Below are 23,980 nucleotides of genomic sequence, written 5' to 3'. Positions count from 1 at the left end.
GAGAAGCAGGCTCCATGCAGGGAGCCGGATGTGGGACTCGATCCTGGGTCTCCAGGATCATGACCTGAGCCAAAAGTAGCCCTCATATACAGGCAGCTCTGTATATGTATATATACATATATATATATATATATATATTTTTTTTTTTTTTTAAAGAAAGATAATAAAATGCTTGTAACTATGTATATATCAACATCCCATCAAGGCCTGGAGTAAAATAAGTAAAGATTGACACTAAGTGGCACAAATAAGACTATGAATAGCTTCAAGTGAATTAAGTTTTTGCCTCCAAATGAGACAACAGGGCATGTTTTGCTGCCAAAGTGCTGAAAACAAAACAAAACAAAACAAAACAAAAAAACAAAAAACCCCAAAACCAAAACAAACAAACAAGCAAGCAAAAAAAAAAAAAAAAAAAAAAAAAAAAAATCAAACCAAACCAAACAACAAAAACAATCCACAACAACTTTGTGGATTTTCCGTGCTTTTTGTTCTGGAATTATAGGGAAAGGACTGGGAACCTGTCCTGATTTCCTCCCATGGGCCATCTATAGGATCAGAAAACTCTAGGGAGCAACATAGAGAAGACAAAATTAAAAAAAAACCAAAATGGAAGAATCTGTGTCACAAACAGCCTTAGCTGTTGTTTTTGAAATATTTCATATTTGCTAAGCATAAACTCTTCAGTGTTGTACGTGGGCCATCTTAGGATCTCCTCCCAGGGCGGTGCCGACGGGCGGCTATTGCGGGGCAGGGAGCCCTGAGGTCAGCCCAGGCCCGCACGAGCGAGGTCACCAGGTCGGCCTCGCGCGTAGAACAAAACCTACGCGCCGGTTTTCCCCTCTATTCCGCAAATTCTGTTTCTCAGGTAAACATGGTTTGGAGCGAGAGCGGCAGCTGGAGCTCAACGTTCCCGTCAATCCGGGAGTTCCCAGGTAGATGGAATCTTCCAGGTAGCAGGGACAAAGGCCCAGGGGCAGGAAAGACCTTAAAGGCCTAGGACAGGTGGTGGAGGAAAAGATGCTGAAGGCAACTGTGCTCCAATCCCTACCCCGTTGCGCTCCTCTTGTCTACACCTTTGGAAGACAAGCCATCTGTAGGGGCGCTCAGGGATACTGCGTTTAGCCTCCGCGACACCGGACCTCTAGGGCGCACAAACAGATACAACGATTACCCCCCGAGCACTGTTCCTCTTTCAATCAACGCTCATTCGGCCTCCAGTGCCCGGAGCTTCGAGGCCATCGAAGCGCCCCGCCTCGGCGTCCCGGGGCCGCTGCTGGGGGCCCCTAGCGCGGCCGCCTGGGGCTGCGGTCGGCGCGGGCCTCCCCGCGGGGCTCCGGCCGCCAGGGGGCGCTGCGGCCCCCTCTCCCGGGAGCGGCCGAGCCCGCCCGGTGGGTGTTTCTCTCCCTCTCGCGCTCTCTCCTCCCGGCCTCACATCCGGGTCTGGAGCGCGGCGGCCGCTGTCAGTGTCGGTGCGGGCGCGTCGGGGGCCGGGCCGGGCGCAGTAAATGGCGGCGGAGGGAGGCGGAGCGGCGGCCACGCTCCGCTCACAGCCCCCGAAACTTTAGCCGCGAAGCCCCACAACTTTCCGGGAAGCGCCGGCGCTCCGGGGGCGTGGACGGAAGGGGAAGCCGAGGCGGGGAGTCTGGGGGGAAGCGGCGCGGAGCCGGGGAGCCTCGAACCCGCGGCGGGGGCGGGGGCGGTGGCGGAGTCCGCCCGAGCCTCGCGCCGCCGCGGCCCCCGCCTCCTCCTCCCCCGCGCCCTCCCCTCGGCCGCGGAGCCGGAGCCCGAGCCGCAGCCGCAGCCGGAGCCGGAGCCCGAGCCGGAGCCCGAGCCCGAGCCCGAGCCCGAGCCGCGCGCCGAGCCGAGCCCGGGACCGCGCGGGGCCTCGCGGGCGGCGGCGCGCCGAGCGACCTCCGGGCCCTGTTGCTCGCGCGCCCCCCGCGCGCCGGAGGCCGGGGCTCCGCGCGGCTCCGCGGGGCGAGGAGGAAGCCGGGGCGCGCGCGGCCCCCGCCGTCCCGGGGTCGTGGGGCCGGGCCCCGGGTCTTGCATGCGGGGCGGGGCGGGGCGGCCGTGAGCCGGAGGCGAAGATGGAAGGCTTAACGCTGAGCGATGCGGAGCAGAAATACTACTCGGATCTCTTCTCCTACTGCGACATCGAGAGCACCAAGAAGGTGGCGGCCAACGGGCGGGTGCTGGAGCTGTTCCGGGCCGCGCAGCTGCCCAACGACGTGGTCCTCCAGGTGACGCGGCCGCCCCGGGGCTGGGCGGGAGGGGGCCCGGGCTCCCCAGCAGCGGGCTGGGGCCGCAGGTGCCCGGGCGGCCCGCGCTCGCGCCGCGGCCGAGGGGGAGGGGTCGCTGTTGGAGGACAAAAGTCACGCCGGGATCCGGTGCGGGTGCGGGTGGGGGCGGGGGTGGGGGTGGGTGGGGGCGGGGGTCTGGGTATTCTCTCCCAAGAGCCAAGTCCGGGGTCTCGCGGCTGCCCCCCAGACTCTGCTTTTCGACGCGGGAAGAGCGACTTTGAGCTGAAGGATCTTGCATTGCTACCGTGTCTTTGAATCCTGGATCCTGCAGAGTAGTAAAGTTATCGGTGTAGATAATTTTTTTTTTTTTTTTTTTTTGATTCTTGAATGAGCCAGCAGACGGGACAAAGTGGGGTTTTGTAGGACTCGAAGAAGCAGTTTTCTTTTAAGGAAGCTGAATTCTTTCTTGGGGAGATCAAAAATTTGGACTTAGAGCTAGTCGTTTGCAAATAGATGTGGAAAGAACTTGCAGCTAACTATAGGACATGTGACTGATGTAAACTGGACAGTTTGCGATTGGCATTCGGTAACATTTGGTGGAACTTGTGGGTTTGGGCTGGGAGATGAGTATTGAGCCAGCTGTTAAGTCAAACGTGCATATTTGTTTGCTTCAATCAGATGTGTAGCACTAGAAAAGCAAGCAGTAAATTTTAAGCTTTCTCTATCACGTCTGTTTTTAAAATAGAAGGTTTCCTAGAAGGTCTTATCTAATGTATGTGGTGAACATTATTGTTACTGTTTAATGATTCATAGCTGCTAGTCTGTCTAAACAGCATATCTGGGGCAGGTTTTTAAGCTTTCATCTTTATCATGATCCAAGCCACTTACCCACATCTCCAAAACTTAAAGCCATATGCATAGGTATAATGTAGTATACTGCAGAGGGCACTGAATCTGGGTTTTTGAGGCCTGGGTCTTTGACCCCATTCTGTTGTTAACCAGCAGTGGGACTTTGGGCCAGGTACTTTCACTCTTTAAGCGTAAATCTGCTCATCTAATGAATGAGAGGTTCCTTCTGACAAAAATTTTGGAAGTATAAAAATGCCCACGAAGGTCTCTGTTTTAGAAATTACCTGTGTGTTAACTATGACTAAGTTGAATGCGTTCTTTTTGCATAATCTTATATGTCTCATATTGCTTTTTAAAAAGTTTTGGGAGGAAAAGTTGGATGTCTTAGATACCAACAGCTAGGAGTCTAAAATTTGTGCTGCTGTAAAGGGACAAAAATAAAATATTTTAGGCTTTGCTGGCCACATACAGTCTCTCTCGAATATTCTTTGTTTTTGTTTTTGCGACCCTTTTTTTTTTTTTAAGATTTTATTTATTCATGAGAGAGGCAGAGACATAGGCAGAGAGAGAAGCAGGCTCCACGCAGGGAGCCCGATGTGGGAATCCATCCGGGGACTCTGGAATCACGCCCTGAGCCAAAGGCAGACGCTCAACCACTGAGCCACCCAGGTGTCCCTGAGACCCTTTAAAAATGTAAAAAATATTCTTAGCTCGGGGGCATACAAAACAGGGTTGGGAGGGTCTACAGTCTGCTGATTCTGGCTAAAAAATGGTGGGAGCTTTGGGATACCATACTCTCACCTCTTATGCCTTTGGAGTTAGACTTTTAGAAAGACGTCTGGTCAGAACATGCTCATTAATGCTATTGCCCTTCTTTGTAGCAATAGCAAAACACACTTTCAAGTCATTTAGGAACTAAACGAGAAACTTTATGAGTTCTGTTTTGGTTTATGTTTTTGGGGTGGAGGGAGCTAAAATAAACAGACTTTCATATTTTTAATGGTGCCAGAAAACTTTAGGACTTTTAGTGTATTATTTAAGATAGACACATTAGTGTTAGTTAACCTTTGCTTGAAATCTGTTTAATCAAGTTATTTTCACGTTTTGCTCGGTTTTATTAACATTCAAAAGTATATTTCTGTTGCTTTTCAGTATAAAGAAAGGACTTACATAGCATAAATATTCAGGATTCAGTTACAAGCTGGAAGCTGTAGGAGCTCGCTGAAGCAGAACTAAGTATTTTGGGTATATTTGAAGGCAGTTTACTTAAAAACCGGCCTAAGACATAAAATGTGAGACAAAAGGGGAATATGGATTTGATTCTCTTGAGAATTTGGGATTGTCTGAAAACACAGCCTCCTGTTGCTAAGCGGGAGACATTTGAGTCAACTCAAATACATTAAGTTAGCTACTTAACTGGGGTAGGCATCACAGGGCATCGAAAGAGGAGTAAGAATCTCTCAAGGACCTTGTAAACTACAGAAATACACATATGTGACATAAAGTACCATGTGAATGCCATAGGAGAGGTACAAAGGAGGTGTGATCAGGAAAGTCTCCTTGACTTAATTGAGATGGACTTTAAATTAGTATGGCGGTAGGGCAGTGGGATGAAGGACTTGCAGGCAGAAGAAAACATGATAAAAGGTGGAAAGTGTAGGAGCCTTTTCAAGGGGTAGCAGATAGTTAGGTTTTGCTGAAGCTGGAGTGTGCCTTGGGGACAAAGGAACATACAGTTGAAAGAGACCATATTAAGAAAGACTAAGGAATATGCAGAAGATTTCGTATTTCAATAGGCAATGGAGACTCATTGCTGGTTATTTAACCTCGAGTAAGAAGAGAGTCGAGTCGGGGGAAGGAGGCTCGTGCAGTGGTCTGGAATGTATGTTGGGTAATGGGCATCCAAACTAGGGTGACAGCTGTAGAATAGGAAACATCCGGACGAACAGGTCTGAGTTACTGAAGGGTTGCTGGGTAGACACTATGTGAGGTGCTTTGTTGGATAATGTTTAATTGAGGCCAGATTATCCAGGCTGGGTGGAGAGCTTTGAACTAATTGTAAAGGTAACAGGGAGGTGTAGTTTAAGAGAAATGATTCATAAAAGCCGTGCTTTACAAGACCTGTAGGAGATCAGTGCAACAGGAATTAGAGGGAAGAAGCTGGAGATGAATTTGGGGAACCATTCTCTGTTGCATGTATGAGGTGATGAGGAACTGGGCCATGGTGTTCAGATGCAGGAGTGGGGGACATCCTGGGAGGATGATTTTGTCTCCCAAGGGGCATTTGATACTGTCTGGAGACATTTTTGGTTGTCCCTACTTGCAGGGAAGGAGCAGTTGTACCGGCATCTGGCAGATAGAGGCCAGTGATGCCGCTAAACATACTACAATGCTCAGGACAGTGCCCACAACGAAGATTGATAGGGGCCCAAATGTCAGTCAGTGGTGCTGAGATTGAGAAATCCTCACCTGGACTCTGGTGGTAACAGTGGAACGGAAAATGAGGCTCGAAATTATGAAGGTAGACTTGACGGGCCTGAGTTACCTGGTGATATTTAGATGAGGGAAGATTAGTGCGAGGATTATTCCCTGTTGGACACCACTCACCACTTGGGCAGGAAGAGAGCCTGGTTTTAAAAAAGATACTGGTGGGTTTGATTTCTGGCATTTTGAGAGGGCAGTGCAAAGTCTCTGGAGATAGTTGGAAACTCCTGGACATTTGTCCACACCAAGTGCTTGTTCTTACAGTGAAATTCAGATATTCAAGTCTCTTCCTCTGCCTTTCTCACCTAAGTATCTCAGGGGTAGGGGACGGACAGCTTCTTAAACTGTGAGCATGCATGTACACATCAGGACTTTGATTGATGTAGTAGTTTTCAGCATTTGTTAATAAAAGTCATGAGAAGGCTGAGTCATCTGGGGGAATGGATGTGGAGAACAAAGAACAGAGGGCCCAGAACTGAAGGAGGAAGGAGCTGGCATTTATTGAGTGCATGTTATGTTCCTTTTACTGGGCATGTCGTTTTCATGCAGGAACTCATTTGATCCTTACAACACCCTGTGAAGTGGGTGTTATTTTTATTTATTAACTAGGAACACGATAGGTAGAGAAGTTAAATAACTTGTTAGTGAATAAAGCATCTCTCCTTTCCCATTATTCCTTGCTACCTTTCAGCTTTTTCTTACTTTCACTGTTCATGTGATTGGTTTGCCCAGAGTTCTTTTCAAGAGTAGAGATTTAAGATTGATTTTGAGTTATGTATGGATTTCCTTCTTTGCATAGTGAATGGTTTTATGTATGATGCTGTCTTGAGACACAGCCACTTAAGAGAAAGAAGATTCTTGTGGTTGTTATCTTGTACACACAGAGACACAATTTACATTATTAGTACGATTGTCAGATATTTTATTTTATTTATTTATTTATTTATTTTTTCAATGGTCAGATATTTTAAAGGCAATTCAGTACACTAGTTTTGAAATAGAGTAAGACGTGTCAAGTTTAATGGTTTGTTTTTGGAGACGTGTATTAGTAGATAAAATGAATGAGCTAAAAGCTCCACAACAGAGAGGAACAGGACTGGGTAGAGAAAAATTTGGTTCATAGGATTTAATCAGGAGGAATTTTGCTTTTTGCTGAACAAAATAACAAACATTTATTGGCTTAAAAATCAGAAGTAATTTATTTTTTTAAAGATTAGGCAAAGTATGCTACTACACTGATGAGTATGTTTTCTTAGCTTTTATTTAAAGCTTCTGTTTTGGGAAAAATATATATTTTTTAAGATTTTTATTTATTTGAGAGAGAGCGTGTGAGAGAGAGAGACCGTGAGCAGGGGGACCCGGTAGAGGGAAAGGGAGAAACAGATTCCCCCCTGAGCAGGGAGTCTGATGTGGTACTCAATCCCAGCACCCTGGGATCATGATCTGGGATGAAGACAGACATTTGCCAGACTGAGCCACCCAAGCACCGCCCCCCCCTCCCCCCCATTTTGGGGAATGTTTTAAAACTTCACAGAGACCTTGAGTGCATAAAAGGTTCTAGTACTAACAGTTCTTTCATTGAGGGTTATAACCAGTGTACCCCTATTCATGAAGCTCAAGAAATCTTTCAGGTTATTTTCTTGAACAACATCTCAGTAGAATATTTGAATAACACATTAATTTAATGGATGAAAAATGACAATGAAATATAAACCATTTCGTTTTTCTCTTGAAATTTGTTCAATTACAAGATCTGCTCATCAGTGATAATATTATAATAGAGAAGTAGAGCTTCATTTGTTCATTGAAAGTTATAAATTTAATGTAAAGGTCAGATTTGTTATTCTGGAGTAGTGATTTCTTTATCTGTAATTTCTGAATCACTAATTACAACAAATTACAAATATGATCTTGCCTTAGACACTTCCTATACACAGTTGAAAAACATATACTGTTTGTGAGAGAAGTCGTACTTAATGACTTTCTGTAGTGTCATATTTACCTCTTAAATTTCTTTTTCCTGTATCATATCATGCTAGCTTTAATCTTTTTTTTTTTTCTTTATAGAAAGAGTTAGAGTCGTAGTATTTGGGGACCTCATGCTAAGCATTTTGATGGAGCTATAAAAGAGAAGTTGGTAATAAGGAACACTAAACATGGGAGGCAAGTTCCAGTCCTGTCTTTAGCTAGCCTTGTGACCTTGAACAGATCACTTAATATCTTGGATTCATGTTCTCATAGCCTGAAGTGATTGGATTGGATTTTTCAAATAAAATTGTTACAGTGTCAAAATGGCCCCCTAGCCAGCCAGCCACACCCTTGAGAACATAGTGTACAGTCTTGAAATTAGTTGCTCCACAATTTTAACACATTGATTTCTTTCACATTCTTTTGGAGATTTGAAGAGAATATCAGCCTGGAATGCTGAAGTGACTACCTACATGAGCAGGAACTAATAATGAAAAGGTTGTAAGGTCTGTGGTTTCCTAATTCTTCAAGATATTTGGCCAGTGAAAATTTGGAAAGGATGATAAGACTTGGCATTTCTCATCTTTTCCTTCATAGATGTTTCTTTTTCTGTAGCTTTTTCTGTGATAGATGCATTTTCATTCATCTTTTCCCTCCTTTACATCTATATAAAGAATTTATGTCTGCTGGGTTGCACATATAGGCATGACATAAAAATCAGGACATGATAACCTTGTCTCAGAAATCTTTTTTTAAGTTCATACCATACACTAAATTCTATTGAGGTTTAGTAAATTATAGGACTTAGGCCTTTAAAAAAATACTGTTTTTTTAAAAAGATTTTATTTATTTATTTCGGAGAGAAAGAGAGTAAGCTGGAGAGAGAGAGACACACACATACAACAGGAGCGGGGGCGGGGGGTGGGGGGAGAAGCAGACTCCCCACCGAGCAGCAAGCCTGATATGGGGTTCCCTCTCAGTACTCTAGGATCATGACCTGAGCTGAAGGCAGACACAACCAACTGAGCCACCCAGGCACCCCCTAAAAAATACTGTATCTTCTTTTCATTTTGTTTCATGAATTGATTTTATGTTCAATTTGAGTCTATCTTGTTAAATGATGAAGTTAGAATTTATTAGATTACATATATCTTCTAACTCTTGGATTGCGGTTTCCTTTGAAATTCTGTTGCATGTACTAGACATCTATTTAGAAAACACAGTTTATAAAGTTGTGCATATAATTTGAGGTTGCTAGCTTTCCTCCAGTTTAGCCAAGCTCAACCCATGGACCTCTACATAAAGTTTTGAAGAAGAGCAGACATACCTCTGAAGTGCTAAACATAATTTTTTAAGTTAGTTTTGTATATTTTCATGAATACTTTTTGATGGTATTATTTACATTAGGGGTATATATTTAGCAGTAATAAAAAATCAGAAATCCTTACTGCCTTTATGGATTAAGGAAAAGAACGTGTTACAGTTAATAGAGAATGATTGCAGACTCCAGGGCCCTACTTAGTTGTAGGAGGATGGTTCCTCTGAGGAGGTAAAAATCAGAAATCCTTACTGCCTTTATGGATTAAGGAAAAGAACGTGTACAGTTAATAGAGAATGATTGCAGACTCCAGGGCCCTACTTAGTTGTAGGACGATGGTTCCTCTGAGGAGGTATGGACACAGGTAAGGGAGCAAGAATGAGATATTTCACATAAAAGAAAGCATATGGGGGATCCCTGGGTGGCGCAGCGGTTTGGCGCCTGCCTTTGGCCCGGGGCGCGATCCTAGAGACCCGGGATCGAATCCCACGTCAGGCTCCCTGCATGGAGCCTGCTTCTCCCTCTGCCTGTGTCTCTGCCTCTCTGTCTCTCTCTGTGTGACTATCATGAATAAATAAATAAAATATTAAAAAAAAAAAAAGAAAGCATATGAAGGGCCTGAAGCCTAAAGAACTTAATGTGTTTGAGGAAATGAAAAGCTGGAGCACTATAGGGGAGGGGAGATGGACATGGCAGGGACCACATACTACAAGTCCTTTGTACACAGCAACAAGCAGTTTAGATTTGAAAATACGAAAAAAGGGCAGCCCCGGTGGCGCAGCGGTTTAGCGCCGCCTGCAGCCCAGGGCGTGATCCTGGAGACCCTGGATGGAGTCCCACGTCAGGCTCTCTGTATTGTGCCTGCTTCTCCCTCTGCCTGTGTCTCTGCCTCTCTCTCTCTGTCTCTATGAATAAATAAATAAAATCTTAAAAAAAAAATACGAAAAAAGCTTTTAGTAAGGGAGTACCATCTGAATTATGTTTTGAAAGCTTACCCTGCTGTATGATAAGAGAATATTGGGCAAACAGAAAGATTGGCCAGTGGATATGCAGTAGCTCAAATAGGAAATGATGACTTAGATTAGTGAGGCGTCAGTGGGATGGAGAGGAGTGGATATATTTGAGATATTTTGAGGCGGCAAAAATAGGACAACATGACAATGGATTGGATATGGAGCATAAGTTAGAACTCAGATGTTGCTGGAAGTCAACATTATTGGATGGCTGGGAGAGGATTTTTTTGTTTGTATTTGTTTTCTGTGGAGGGGTAATGGTAAATTCAGGAGGGTTTTTGTTTGTTTGTTTTTGGTCAATCATAGGTTCTTAGAATCATGTAGATTGTCAGGTCTCTACCAGAGACGATCAAAGATATTTGGCTTGGAGATGTCAATTTGAAGTTTATCAGTGTATTACTAGTGATACTTAAAAGCCATGAAAATAGATGAAATCAGGGAAGAAGAGAAAGAAGAGACTATAGAGAGGAAAGACGGATTGGCTAGAAATGGAACCCTGAGGAATGCACATTTTTAAATTGGGTAAACTGGGAGAAGGCCTTTAGGAAGGAGGCTAATAAGAAAGAGTGGTTGTAGGGAAATTGACAGTGTATATTGGATTATATCATGGATGCCAAGAAATATGAGTATTTCAAGAAAAGAATACTTAACTGTGTTGAGTTTGGCCAAGAGGTTTGGAAGATATGGGCAGAAATATGCCCATTGGATTTGGTGGTCTGGAGGTCATCAGTAACTTTGATGAGCCAGTTTCATGGAATGGTAGAGGTGGCAGCCAGATTTGAGTGACTTGAGGGATACTTGATGGCCCAGGGACTAGACATAGGGTGTATGGATGGCTTTTTATAGAAGTTTGCTGATGAAATGAAATAGACATGAGGTAGAAACTGGAGGTATTCGAGGATATAAAGGAAGTCTTTTCTGATTTATTTTTTGAGCATAAAAAGTATACGGCAGCATGATTTTAGTTGTTAGGCTTAACAAGGGAAGAAAGGAAGACAAGAAGAGAAAGGGAGTTGACAAAGCAATATTGTTCAGAATCCTGGCTGCATAGGATGGTCTTAACAGAAAAGGGATCTCTTCCTCAATTTTGAAAGGGGAAAACAATGAAGAACATGGATATGGAACCAAGTAGGTACATAGTGGAGGAAAATAAGGATATTCTAGCCTAATGGTTTCTACTTCTACTTTTTTTTTTTTTTTTTTTTACACAAACTGAGGCAATATTAACAATTTAGTAGTAGGAACAATCTGAATATGAAAGCAACAAAAAAAAATCTTTGGTAGCATCAAAAAGAGTAAATATTTAGGAATAAATTTAACAAAAGGTGAGGTACCTAGCTGGCTCAGTTGGTTAAGCTGGCAACTCTCAATCTTGGTGTTCTATGTTCGAGCCCTACGATAAATGCAGAGAGGACTTAAAAATAAAATCTTTAATGAAAAGCACCAAAATTTCTATACTGCAAAACATTACTAAGAGATATTAAAGATTTAGATAAATGGAAAGGGGTGCCTGGGTGGCACCCTTGGTTAAGGGTCCAACTTGTGGTTTCGGCATGATTCCTGATCTCCGGGTCATGAGATCATGCTCCGATCATGAGATCAAGCCCTGTGTCATGCTCTATGATGATCTCAGAATCTGCTTGAGATTCCTTCTCTGCACTCCTGCTCTTTCCCTCTCTCTTTAATATATAAATAAATCTATAAATAAATAGTCTGTATTCATAGATTGGAAGATTGATGTTAAAATGGCAGTTGTCCCCAAACTTCTCTCTAGATTCAAGCAAAATCCCTATCAAAATCCTACTAGGCATTTTTGTAGAAATTGTAAAACAGAGCCAAAAATTTATAAGGAAATGTGAAGGATGTAGAATAGCCAAAACAATTTTGAAAACAAAATAGAAGCTTTGCCCTAATTTTAAAATTTACTGTAATCTACAGTAGTCAAGATGGTGTGATTTGCTAAGACTAAGCAAAAACATTAATAGAACAGAAATGAGAGTCTAGAAATGAACAGGTTATTGAAAAAGTGCCAGGACGACAATTCAATGGGGGAAAGATAGTCTTTTCAACAAATGGTGCTGGGACAATTAGATATCCGTATGTTTAAAAAAAAAAAATGGACTTGGATACCTTTGACCGTCCGGTTCCCGTAATCACAGTGCTGGCAAAAGAACATCTCATTCTCTGCGGGAGGGCCGTCTCTCTCAGAGCTGCTTCGGGTCAGCTGCTGCATGGGGCCGGGTGGCTGAGGGGAGTCTTGGGGCCCCCTCATCATTGCAGCTGTAGGAGGAGCTGTAGGAGGAGTCTGCCTGATATATTTGGCAGTGACCTTTATCTCTGGATGTCTTTTCTGGTAGTGGACAAGCACTCCCACAACTGACCGATTACTGTAGGAACAGTATTTGCAGTAGTAAAGCTCAGTACTGAGGTCTGGTGGCTGGTGGGGGGGACCCCATGTTGAACATTTTGGGAGACATTGGAGCACCCACCTCAAGAAAAAAAAAAAAAACAACTTCACACCATATACAAAAATCTCAAAATAGATCATAGATTTAATTATAAAATCTAAAACTATAAAAATTTTAGGAGACATTAGAGAAAATCTTTATGACCTTATGTTAGGCAAAGTTCTTAAATGATACCAAAAGCATGAATTATAAAAGAAAAGACTGACAAATCAGACTTCATTCAAATGCTTAAAAAGTTCAGCACTTCAGAGAATACTTAAGGAAGTAAAAAGACAAGCCATAGATTGGCAGAAAATAGATATTACAAACACAGTAAAGGTTTTTAATCTAGAATATATAAGGAAATTTTACAACTCAGTTATAAAGAAAAAAACTAAAAAATGAACTAAAGATTTTAATAGATACTTCACCAAGGGAGATTGTATAAATGGCCATTACACATATGAAAAGATGTTCAACATTATAAATGGCCAATAAACATATAAAAAGATGTTCAGTGTTGTTAGTCATTAAGAAATGCAGATTAAACAATGATGCTGTCACACACCCACCGGAATGACTATAATTAGACTGATATTACATGGTATTGTGGAGAAACAGGAACGTATACACTGCTCTTAGAAATGTAAATGGTACAGCCATTTTGGAAAACAGTTTGGCTGTTTCTTAAAAAGTTTTACACAGAAGCTTATATGAATAAGCAATTCCACTCGTAGGGACCTATCCAAAATAAATGAAAATGTGCACATGAAGAATTGTAAATGTCTGTTAGCATCATTATTCACAGCAGTCAAGAATTGGAAAGCAGTCCAGCTGTCCATCAAATGGTGGAATGGGTAAACAAAATATGGTATATCCATACAGTGAAACATAATTCTGTAACATAAAGGGACAAATTACAAAATACTACAACAAAGATGAATGTCAGAAACATGGTAAGTGGGGGGCCTGGGTGGCTTAATCGATTGTCTGCTTTTGGCTCAGGTCATGATTCTAGGGTCCTGGGATTGAGTACTGTGTGGGGCTCCCTGCTCTGTGGGGAGCCTGCGTCTCCCTTTCCCGCTCCCCATGCTTGTGCACAAGCGTGCTTGCTCTCTCTCTCCCCCTGTGAAATTTAAAAAAAAAAAAAAAAAAAAAAAACCATGGTAAGTGACAGAAGCCAGATACAAAAGAGTACATATTGTGGACTCATAAGAAATGTCTAGAAAAGGTAAAGCTATACAGAAAGAACAGTGGTTACCTGAGACCAGGTTAGGATGGAAACACTGGAGGAAAACATTTGGGGTGATGGTAGAGTTCTAATATTGGAATGTGGTGATGATGCACAACTCCATAAATTTTCTTAAAATTTAACGAATCCGGGATCCCTGGGTGGCGCAGCGGTTTAGTGCCTGCCTTTGGCCCAGGGCGCGATCCTGGAGACCCGGGATCGAGTCCCACGTTGGGCTCCCGGTGCATGGAGCCTGCTTCTCCTTCTGCCTGTGTCTCTGCCTCTCTCTCTCTCTGTGTGACTATCATAAATAAATGAAAAAAAAAATTTAACGAATCCTACATTTACCATCGTTGGATTTTATGGTATATGAATTATACCTCAAAGCAATACATTTTTTTTTTTAAACGGTTTTGCAGGGTGGGGGGAATGTATGAAACAGTCATCTTGGAGGATGTGAAGGTAAGTATGGTAGAGAATAAAGGATCCTCTACTATCTGTATAATGTATTTTTATTTACAAAACCTCAATATCAATATTACTTACATAATTGATATTTGTTAAGTGTCTTATGTTCTGAATATCATATGAAAGGTGATACATTGATAATTATGTGTAGAGGAGATTGCCACTTGAAGATTCATTACAACCAGGTATATTTACATGGAGCACTAGTACTGGAATAATAATTCTGGCTTTAACATTTATTCATTGCTTTCTGTGTACATGCCTTATATGTACTAGATTTTTTTTTTTTAAGATTTTATTTATTTATTCATGAGAGACAGAGAGAGAGAGAGAGAGGCAGAGACACAGGCAGGAGAAGCAGGCTCCATGCAGGGAGCCTGATGTGGGACTTGATCCTGGTCTCCAGGATCAGGCCCTGGGCTGAAGGCGGTGCTAAACCACTGAGCCACCCGGGCTAGATTTTTTTACGTGTACATTATTTAATAGCTTTAGAAGGGGCTGAAAAAGTTGTGATTTAGAAAGAATTGAGACCAGTTTCTGTTGAGTTTGGGTCGTATGCTGAATTTATATACACTTAATTCAGATATCGTAATTTTTTGGAAAATTACACATAGTGCCTCAAAAATAATCTGACTTTGAAATAATCATGCCTGATAAGTAGTAATTTAATAAAATAGTAGTTTTAATCTATAGGAAGGACTACTTCTGGTTATCTTCTATTAAAATAATCACTGTCGGGATTCTTGGTTTCCACTCAGGTCATGATCTCAGGATCCTGAGAATAGAGTCCTGCCTCAGGATTCAGCGTGGAGTGTGCTTAAGATTATCTTTTCCTTTCCCTCTGCCCCTCACACGCACCCTGCACATGTGAGCGTTCTCTCTCTCTCTCTCTCTCTCTCTCTCTCTCTCTCTCTCGCAAATCTTTAAAAAAATAATCACCATCACCATCATGAATCTTTTTTTAGGCTAAAAGCTTCTAATGTTACTTTGAAGCATTGATTTGGTGGCTTTGTATTTCTGCATTGTTGTATCCAGTCCGAATTTGCATAAGTGATAGATCTGGGACCCAGTCCTCACAATCATGTAAATATGCTGCATTGGATAAAGAGTAGCCAACAGCCCTGATCTAAGAGTGATTATTGTTTCTTGTCCATGGAATATGTCAGGTGTATGTGGAAATAGAAATCTCTATCCTTGAAAAAAAATCATTTTCTAGAAACTATTAAGAATTATTGATTTTTCTTTGTGTCTCATTTAGGACTAGAAGGAACAGAGGTTTGTTTATTTTTTTTAAGATTTATTTGTTTATTTTTTTAATATTTATTTATTTATTCATTCAGAGAGAGAGGCAGAGACACAGGCAGAGGGAGAAGCGGGTTCCATGCAGGAAGCCCGATGTGGGACTCTATCCGGGGTCTCCAGGATCATGCCCTGGGCTGCAGGCGGCGCCAAACCACTGAGCCACCTGGGCTGCCCCAGAGGTTTGTTTAAACACAAGTGTTTAAGGTCATGATCTCAGGGTTGCGAGTTGGAACCCCCGATTCAGGCTCTGTGCTAGATGCCTGCTTAAGATTCTCTCTCCCTCTCCTGCCCACCCCAGAAAAAGAAGAATTCATATTTTTTAGAGCACTTAATTATGTTCCATAGAAAAATATTTAATTATAACACCCTTATTCTGTGCCAGCAAGTATTGAGTATTCGAATGTGACAGTTATAGATTTGAATCTCCACTTGGGTGCCAGGATGGTTCCATTGGTTAAGTGTCTGCCTTTGGCTCAGGTCCTGATCTCAGGTCAGAGCCCCATGTCAGGTTCTTGCTTAGTGGGGAATCTGCTTGTTCCTCTACCCCTCCCCTGTGCTCTTTCTCCCTCTCACATAAATAAATGAATCTCCACTTTGTATTTAATAACTCTTGCCCTGAACAAGTAACTTAACCTCTCTTGAAGACTCCCATTTCCTCATTTGTAGACTGAGGATAATATCAGATAATATCAGTAATACCAGAAGTTTTCATAATACCAAAGTGAAATAAAGTGTAAACATAGAGCAAAGTACCCAGTTCTAAGAGGGTGATCAAATAAGTGTCATTCAGTCAAGCTCTGCTTATTTGAGAAAACTCAAATAAATCATAAAATCATAAAATCATAAAAATGATTTTAAGGTTTTGATCTTATGTAGCTTACAGAGTGGTGATAACCATTAACAGAAAGAAGTGAGGAGGGTTGTATAGTTTTTTGGGGTTACCTTGTGCTGAATTTTGGATGTGCTGAGTGAGATGTCATGTTCAGTTCATCTGTGTTAGCAAGATTCAGTGGGCATTTCAGGGCTTGAGAGTAGCAGCTGGGTGGCCTTAAAGCTTGTGCAGACTTGATGGTTGTTTCTGAATAAGGCTGTTGACTAAAAAAATGAAGATTTCATACTTCATTATATTTGAAATATTCTTTCACAGTAAATGGCAAGTTGCACTTTTGCTGTAGAGTTTTAGGTATTCTCACTTAAGATTTCAGAGGTTTTTCTGAAATATTCTTGAGACCCCTAGCAAGGCGAGGTGGATGTAGAAGTATAATATTTGCCTAAAATTAGTGTAGCCTCCAAAAAGTTGAACCTTGGATGTTAAACCCAGAAGTATTTGCATATTTTTTAACATTTGCATATTTAATGTAAGAGCCTTTTAGCCATTTGCAAGCAATACCCAAGTCATCCACACATAGTATGATTGCATTTTGGCTGAGGAATGCGCCTTGGAGCTAGAATAGTCTAGCCTACTCTTTTCCACTAGCATCTCATTGCAGCTTTGTGGTTCTTATTTAACACATGGTCTCATTTAATCCTTATAGTAAGCCTGTTATTCCCATTTTATTAATAAGAAAATGTATGCTTTTATGATACTCTAAAATTAGTGGATTCTTGAAGATTTGTGAACAAATTACTTGAAGATCAGTTACCTTGTAGCTGTAGCATTGCTATACTATTTTATTTAGGAGATGGTTCTATTGAATTCTGTTCTCTGTATATTCAGAATATGTTTTTCCTATTTAATATTCTATAATAACATTATTCATTAAGTCAGCAATCACTGTCAGACACCTTTTATGCACCAATGTATGCATCCAGGTACTGAATATATAGAGATGAGTAAAAGAGACCTAATTCGTGCTCTTCAGGTAAACTTAAATCTTTTCTCCTAAGCTCCAGCAATCTACCAGGGTAACTGTTACTATCAGGATCATGACCAGACATTTTTTGGTGGTTAATATTTGCTGAATATTGAATGAGTGAGCACAAATTTATCTTTTTTTCCCAGAAGTATGCTGATTACTAACTTTAATGCTGTAATAATAAAATAATAATAGATGCTGTTGTGTAGTGCCTACTATATGCCAGCTGTTTTTGCCCCTTTACTAGTATTAATTCATTTAATTCTCAATGTTGGTACAGTTTATTTTACCTGTTTTTAAAATAAAGACATGGAGAGGATAAATAACTTCTTAACAGTAGCTGGCATATAGTAGGCACTACACAACTGTTAAAGATTCTAAAAGGACTCAGGCCACTAGAGGCAGACTGCAAGCAAGTAGGGGCCTCTCAACATAATTTCAAAGAAGAAATTTGGGGATTTAGAGTATTTTAGATAGAGGACAAAGAGATGAGCATAGAAGTGGGATTATTAATCATATAATACTTAGGAAGTAGAACACTGTGGTTACAAACAGGACTACTTAACTCCCAACTCTACCATTTACTAGCTGTGTAATCTTGACAGTTACAAGTCCTCTTTTACCTCTGTCTTTCAGGCATGTGTCTTCGAACATTCTGTAAGTAAAACTTAAAAATAGGTTCTTCTGCATTTATTTAGATACACTGATTATTTTCAGTTTGCTAATAAGTATATTAATAACTTTATTAAAATAAAGGGATATGATCCAAAACTATTTTTATATAAAGACAAGGAACATTCTAATAGATTGTTAAACCAAACACTTTTATTTGCTAAAGCAAAGTTAATCAAGATCTCCTCTAGGAAATCTGGGTAATATTCATTCATCTGACTTTTTTGAGAGCCTGCTTATTATAAGCTCAAGAGGACTGAAACTTGGGAGAAAGTTTACAGAAACATGGTTTGGATCTCCTGAACAGAGGTGGCAGCTTATGCCACAGAGATGAATAAGGTCAGGCAAGATGACTTTGTTAAGTAAAAGAAAGAGCATAAGAGAAAGCCTGAAGTAGCTGCTTGGGTCTTTGGAGGGAGATGAGCAGAGAAGCAAGGAAAGAAAGCATGTTTTGGAAAAGCATAGTCTGTTGCATGCTGCAAAACTCAATATTGGGTTTCACAGAAGTATAAGAATGGAAATCAGGGGGAGCCCGGGTGGCTCAGCGGTTTAGCGCCGCCTTCAGCCTAGGGCCTGATCCTGGAGACTCAGGATTGAGTCCCACGTCAGACTCCCTGCATGGAGCCTGCTTCTCCTTCTGCCTGTGTCTCTGCCTCCCTCTCTCTCTCTCTCTCTCTCTCTGTGTCGCTCATGGATTAAAAAAAAAAAAAAAAAAAGAATGGAAGTCAGATTGCTTGCTGCCAAGTTTGTATATTACTTTCAAAACATTTTTTAATTAAGACTTTTGGTTAACTCATTCTAGATTTTTCTCTTAAATTCTCCAAATTGTTACTGAGATTTTACATATTCTTCGTTGGTATCTAGAACAAATCCTTCTCATGATGAGTTCATTTCTATATACTGAGGTATATGCAGACTAACTTATTTTTAAAAGTCCTTTGTTTCCTTTATAATTTTTATCCCAGACATAATATTTATCTAAATTATCTGAGTCATCAAGAATATCTCTGTAATATTATTTTGTTGCCCATGGAATAAGAAAACTATTTGAAATAATAATTCAAAATCTTTATATCATTCATGCTTTGTTTTGTTCTGCTTTAATTTGACATCCTTCTTCTTACTTTTCCCTAATCATTTGAATGAGATATCCCTCCTTCTGTAATTTTCCCACACTGTTCTGTATGTTTGCACTTGTATACAACTTGGACTTTTAGCTTCCTGCTCATGTGTCTATGTTTTCCTGAATGATAGGTGGCAAGCAACTTGAAGGCAAGTATTTACTTATTAGTATTTGTTTCCTTCATATCATTGTTCATGATAGGCACCCCAAACCTATTGGACTGGTTAATTAGCACATCAGGCCTTCATTCCTTATCAGTACATTGGTGGATCCTAACCTGATCTTTTCATTTTATCATACTACTTTAAAAATTCTGAATAACAGGGCAGCCCTGGTGGCGCAGCGGTTTAGCGCCGCCTGCAGCCCGGGGTCTGATCCTGGAGACCCGGGATCGAGTCCCACGTAGGGCTCCCCGCGTGGAGCCTGCTTCTCCCTCCGCCTCCCTCTCGTTCGCTCTGTATCTCTCATGAGTAAATAAAATAAAATCTTAAAAAAAAAAAAATCTGAATAACAGTGTATGAGCCTCTTGGAACAATATGAAGCCTTTGAGACAAGATTGTATAGATCTTCAATTAGACTGAGTGTGCTAGTTAATACTTCTGAAGTTGTTCAGGTGGCTCTAATCAGATATAGTGAGCATGCATACTAACAACTTTTCTGTAAGGTACTGTGCCTAAAGGCTGTTCTCTTAATTTTTAAAGATAATTACGGTTCACTTTAGTCATAAACTCACGAGTTCCTCTGCCCTTTAGAAGTATAATTTCTAATTTTTGAACTTGACAATAAGCAGGAAGTGGTAGAGAATCTAAATAAGGGAAGAAAAAATCTAAATAAGGAAATAGGTCAGTAGTTTCTAATTTAATTTGGTTGACACTTTGGGAGGAAAAGCATAGCATTCTCACGAAATGCCCGGCCCTGACACTAGAGCTATCAGATCTGAATAGTCCTGTCTACCAGCCTTAAAATTACCTACCACTCACCCCCACATCTCACAATCTTGTTTTAGATTATTGTCTTAACATGGACTGTGTGTTCCCACCCACCAAATCTGTTTTCTGTTTCTCACAGTTACTTGTTCTTTATCAGCTTCTTTTCATCATGCTACTTTGTTTATCTGCAGTACCCTCCCCCACCTTCCATCCTCCCCTTTTTTCAGAACATGAGTTAGCTTTGGTATCTATGGAAATCCAATTTGAACAACCTCACTCTCACTCTGAGACTTTGTCTCCTACCCATAATTTTCTATGTGTTTTGTACTAGGTTGCTTTTTGTTCATTTATGTCATTGTTTAGCTGCTCTTCCAGTAGATTTACCTCTCAACAATATTTAAGCAAACTGAATAAAATTCAGGTTTCATTTCTTTCATGACCTTGTGATATCTAGAGTAGCAAAAGCACATAGTAGATGTTTAGAGAACATAGCCAGCTTTTAAGGGTAAGGAAGTTGCTTAGCTCTGCTTATTGCTGTGCACCCATAGACGTGTTTGGGATGATGAATTAAGACAAGTCTGGGCTCTTCACCCAGGGAAGTAAAAAGTGGGGGTGGTAAAGCTTGCAGCTTTGGATGTTCCTCTGCCAGCACTATGGGTACTCTCTCTGCCCACCCCAGTCAACGTTCTGGGCACGAGAAGAGAAGAGGAGGAGGTGGCAAGAACGGGAACAAATAGCACAGAATTCTCTGAGATCTGACTTTGGTGCTTTGCTGACTGATGTTGCCAGTTCCCCCTGCCTCCCTTTCAAAACCTAACCCCCCCCCCCCCCGAATTTCTTTTTTTTATAGCAGAGTGACTGTAAGAAGTTTAATGAGAAACAAAACTAAGAATTTGTGGGCAGGTAAAGAAATAAATTCTGGTCGAGTCTGGATATCCTAGCACTATAGCATATACCTTCTTTAATAAAATGTAATAAAGCACAACTTCTGTCCAGTTCTATTGTACCTGGCTGGAAATGGAAGACCACAGACAGACCCACTTAAAGATGAGGGTGTGAGGCACACTTCACATGACATCACACACAGCCTATTCCCTAGCACAGGCCAATGAAACTTGTATCACAACAGAATGACAGGTTATAGCATTTGTCATGATCTGTATGAATCTAACAGGAATAATAGAAATTGCTGATGTGAAACCTTTGAGACATAAGAGCCTACTGTATTCTCTGCCTCCCTGCAAAAAGCTAAGGATTTAATAGCCAGAGGAAGGGAGTTTGTGGTTGGCTTTTCTATTACTGCCCACAGTTTTAAACCCCTGGAATTAGAAATCTTTTACTTTCTTCATCATATTTCTGCAAATTCCCCCTAAGACTAGATTCTAGAGTGAATCTAAACTTTGTGTTCCTCATTTGCATGTAACAAATGGCCAAAATAGCATTGTCATAGTTACTAATTGTATTGTATCATGGCTATTTGCTACATAGTGCTCTTTTTTTTGCTTCCTCTTTTCATTTGACCCTGCACACCCATGGAGCTGCCTTCCCTATTTTTCTTTTTCCTTTTACTGCCAAATAACATATGACCCAGATTTCTTTTCACTGCCTGTATACTCTCCTCAACCACTAGTAATCTAACTTTTGTACTACTTCCACTCTCCTTTTCTTTTAAAAAGGGATATTCTTTTTTTTTTTTTTTTTTTTTTTTTAAGAGGGGGAGCGGCAGGGGGGAAGGAGAGAGAATCTTAAGCAGGCTCTGTGCCTAGTGTACATGGAGCTGACCTTGAGCTTGACTCGGGGCTTGATCTCAAGACCCTGAGATCATGACCTGAGCTGAAATCAAGTCAGCTGCCCAACTGACTGCCACCCAGGTACCCCTAAAAAAGGATATTCTTAAAGTTTGCTTTTATCCTAGTCACCAAATTCTTAGGGCTTACCCTGTTTTACCATTTCACTTGCAAGTGACACTGAATTACTTCTTGGTAGATATTCTTTTTTTTTTTTTTTTTTTTTTGCGTGCCATTATCCTAAATTACTGTTACTTTATGTCTTTAGCTTCCTGTCTTCATACTGTGTCTCTTTCTCTTGTTCAGAATTAGCTTTGACTCCTCCTTTCCTTATGTCCAACCTGTGAGATTCTTCAGATTTTCTCTTTAGATATCAGCTTATCATTCTTTTCTGTCTTTTCCATTATGCACTTGAGCTCTTACCAGCATGTTGCTCAACACTGCAGTAGCCTCTGAATTTTTTTGTTTTTTGTTTTTGTTTTGTTTTGTTTTTTAGCCTCTGAATTCTTAACTAGGTTTTCTGTAATTGTTGAAATAGATAATGAATTTCTAAAAAATTATATGACATTCTTCAAAAATGCTTGGTAAAAAATAGTCACATTCAGAGCCCTCGCCATTGAGTTCTGTCCAGTTTGCTACCTAGCCACCACTACAATCTCTGTTTTGATCTGTTGGTAGCACTCTCCTTACTCTGCCCAGCCCCCACAATTAGAATGCCCATCTTGTTTAGACTTAGCAAAACCTGTCTATTCTTTAAGGTCCAGACCAGGCTTCCTTTTTTTTTTTTTTCTAATAATATTTCAACCCATAGTAGTCCCTCTGTAACTCTTACCAGTATCAAGTCCTAATTATTAGCGTCTGTTATGAGCCAGGTGTTGAGCTCTTTGGCATATAACTAATTTTAAATTTAGAGAACAGGCATTATTTCTGTTTTATAGCTGAGAAACCTGGGGTTTTAGAGGTTATATGCTTAGTAGGAGCTGGGATTCAAATCCAGCTCCCATTTGGTGACAAAACTTTGTATTCAAGATAACCATTCTGATGTGTAAAATTACAGCTTTATATCATGGCTTATCTTTTTCAATTATGTGTTGTGTTTACAACTAGGTCAGAAGTTCTTGAGAGCAGGGGATGTGTGTTAGAACATTGTGTGCTTCTAAGGGTATACTATGTACTTTGAACACTGTATGGAGTACTTCAGAGGAGAACATTTTGATGAAGGTGTTCCTATAGTGCTACTAATTACAATAACCAGTCTGCCTTCTTTTTGTGTTAGAGCATTCTCTAAAATGTGAGTGTAAAGAAAGACTGGTGGCATGGCTGCATACTTGGTTTAAGGGAGGCGGTAGAAAACTTTTTTTTTTCCTAAAGTGGGGGATATGTACCCAAGAAAATGTGAAAGCACGGTAAGAAAGCTGTTCCCTTTTCAGTGGTTTCCCAGGTCTGATTAAGGAGAAATTTCAGCTTGGAACTAAGTTTTTATCACCTTCCTAACAGGTTACTCTTACAGGCAGGCCTAGATGGAGCCACAAGGATATTTTGCAGACAATGGTATTTAGATGAAATTAAATAGCAGTTTTGTTTTCCTGGAACTTATATAGTTTCTATTATTTTCTGTTTATTTCAAGTGATACTTAAAATTTTATTTATGGTGTGATATTTTAAACTAGTGTATTAAGGGGCACCTGGGTGGCTCAGCCATTGAGTGTGTCTGACTTCTGCTCAGGGCGTGATCCCAGAGTCCTGGGATCGAGTCCCACTCGGGCTCCCTGCAGGGAGCCTGTTTCTCCCTCTGCCTGTGTCTCTGCCTCTCTCTCTCTCTCTCTCTCTGTGTGTGTGTCTCATAAATAAATAAATAAAATCTTTAAAAAAATTAGTGTATTAAGGGGCACCTGCGTGGCTTAGTTGGTTAGGTGTCCGATTCTTGGTTTGGGCTCAGGTAAATGATCTCAGGGCTCCATGTTTAGCATGGAGTCTGCTTAAGAATTCTCTCTCTTCTCACTCTTTGCCCCTCCCTCTGCTTATACTCCCTTTAAAATGAATAAATCTTTTGAAAAAAATGTATTAACGTTTTTTAAGTATCATGGTGTAAGAGATAAAAATTAACAGCAGAAGAAGCTCATAGACACGGTAGAGTCTGTGAAAGTGGTGTACAGATGCCTCAAGTTTGGGAAACAGTGACTTAGTGGAGCAAGCCAGACTGCAGTTTCTCAAAGCTATTTATATTTTGGTCCTGCTGATTTTTAGTCTGTGATCTTGGGCAAGAACTTTCTTCTCTTTGGCTATTTCG

The 23,980-nt window shown here is 41.0% G+C and overlaps 1 protein-coding gene across 8 annotated transcripts in view; it reads left to right on the top strand.

Moving 5' to 3' along the window:
- Window positions 1-1,980: 1,980 nt before the first annotated feature.
- The window catches only part of REPS1 (RALBP1 associated Eps domain containing 1), an 82,600-nt gene continuing 60,600 nt past the window's right edge, over window positions 1,981-23,980 (top strand). For 4 of the 8 annotated variants that reach the window (XR_012030871.1, XM_072825541.1, XM_072825499.1 and 1 more), the window contains exon 1: window positions 1,982-2,243. Coding sequence is in view for 6 of the 8 variants with exons in the window: in XM_072825541.1 (XP_072681642.1) it covers window positions 2,091-2,243 (153 nt within the window). In the remaining 2 variants the exon portion in view is untranslated. Of the gene's footprint in view, window positions 2,244-23,980 lie in introns of all 8 variants that reach the window. The other 4 variants (XM_072825524.1, XM_072825509.1, XM_072825530.1 and 1 more) reach the window with 3 other exon arrangements.

This window comes from Canis lupus, chromosome 1 (assembly GCF_048164855.1).
Source record: "Canis lupus baileyi chromosome 1, mCanLup2.hap1, whole genome shotgun sequence".
NCBI classification, from domain to species: Eukaryota; Metazoa; Chordata; class Mammalia; order Carnivora; family Canidae; genus Canis; species Canis lupus.
The sequence above is the reverse complement of the archived record's forward strand: the minus strand, read 5'-3'. Positions and strand labels throughout refer to the sequence as shown.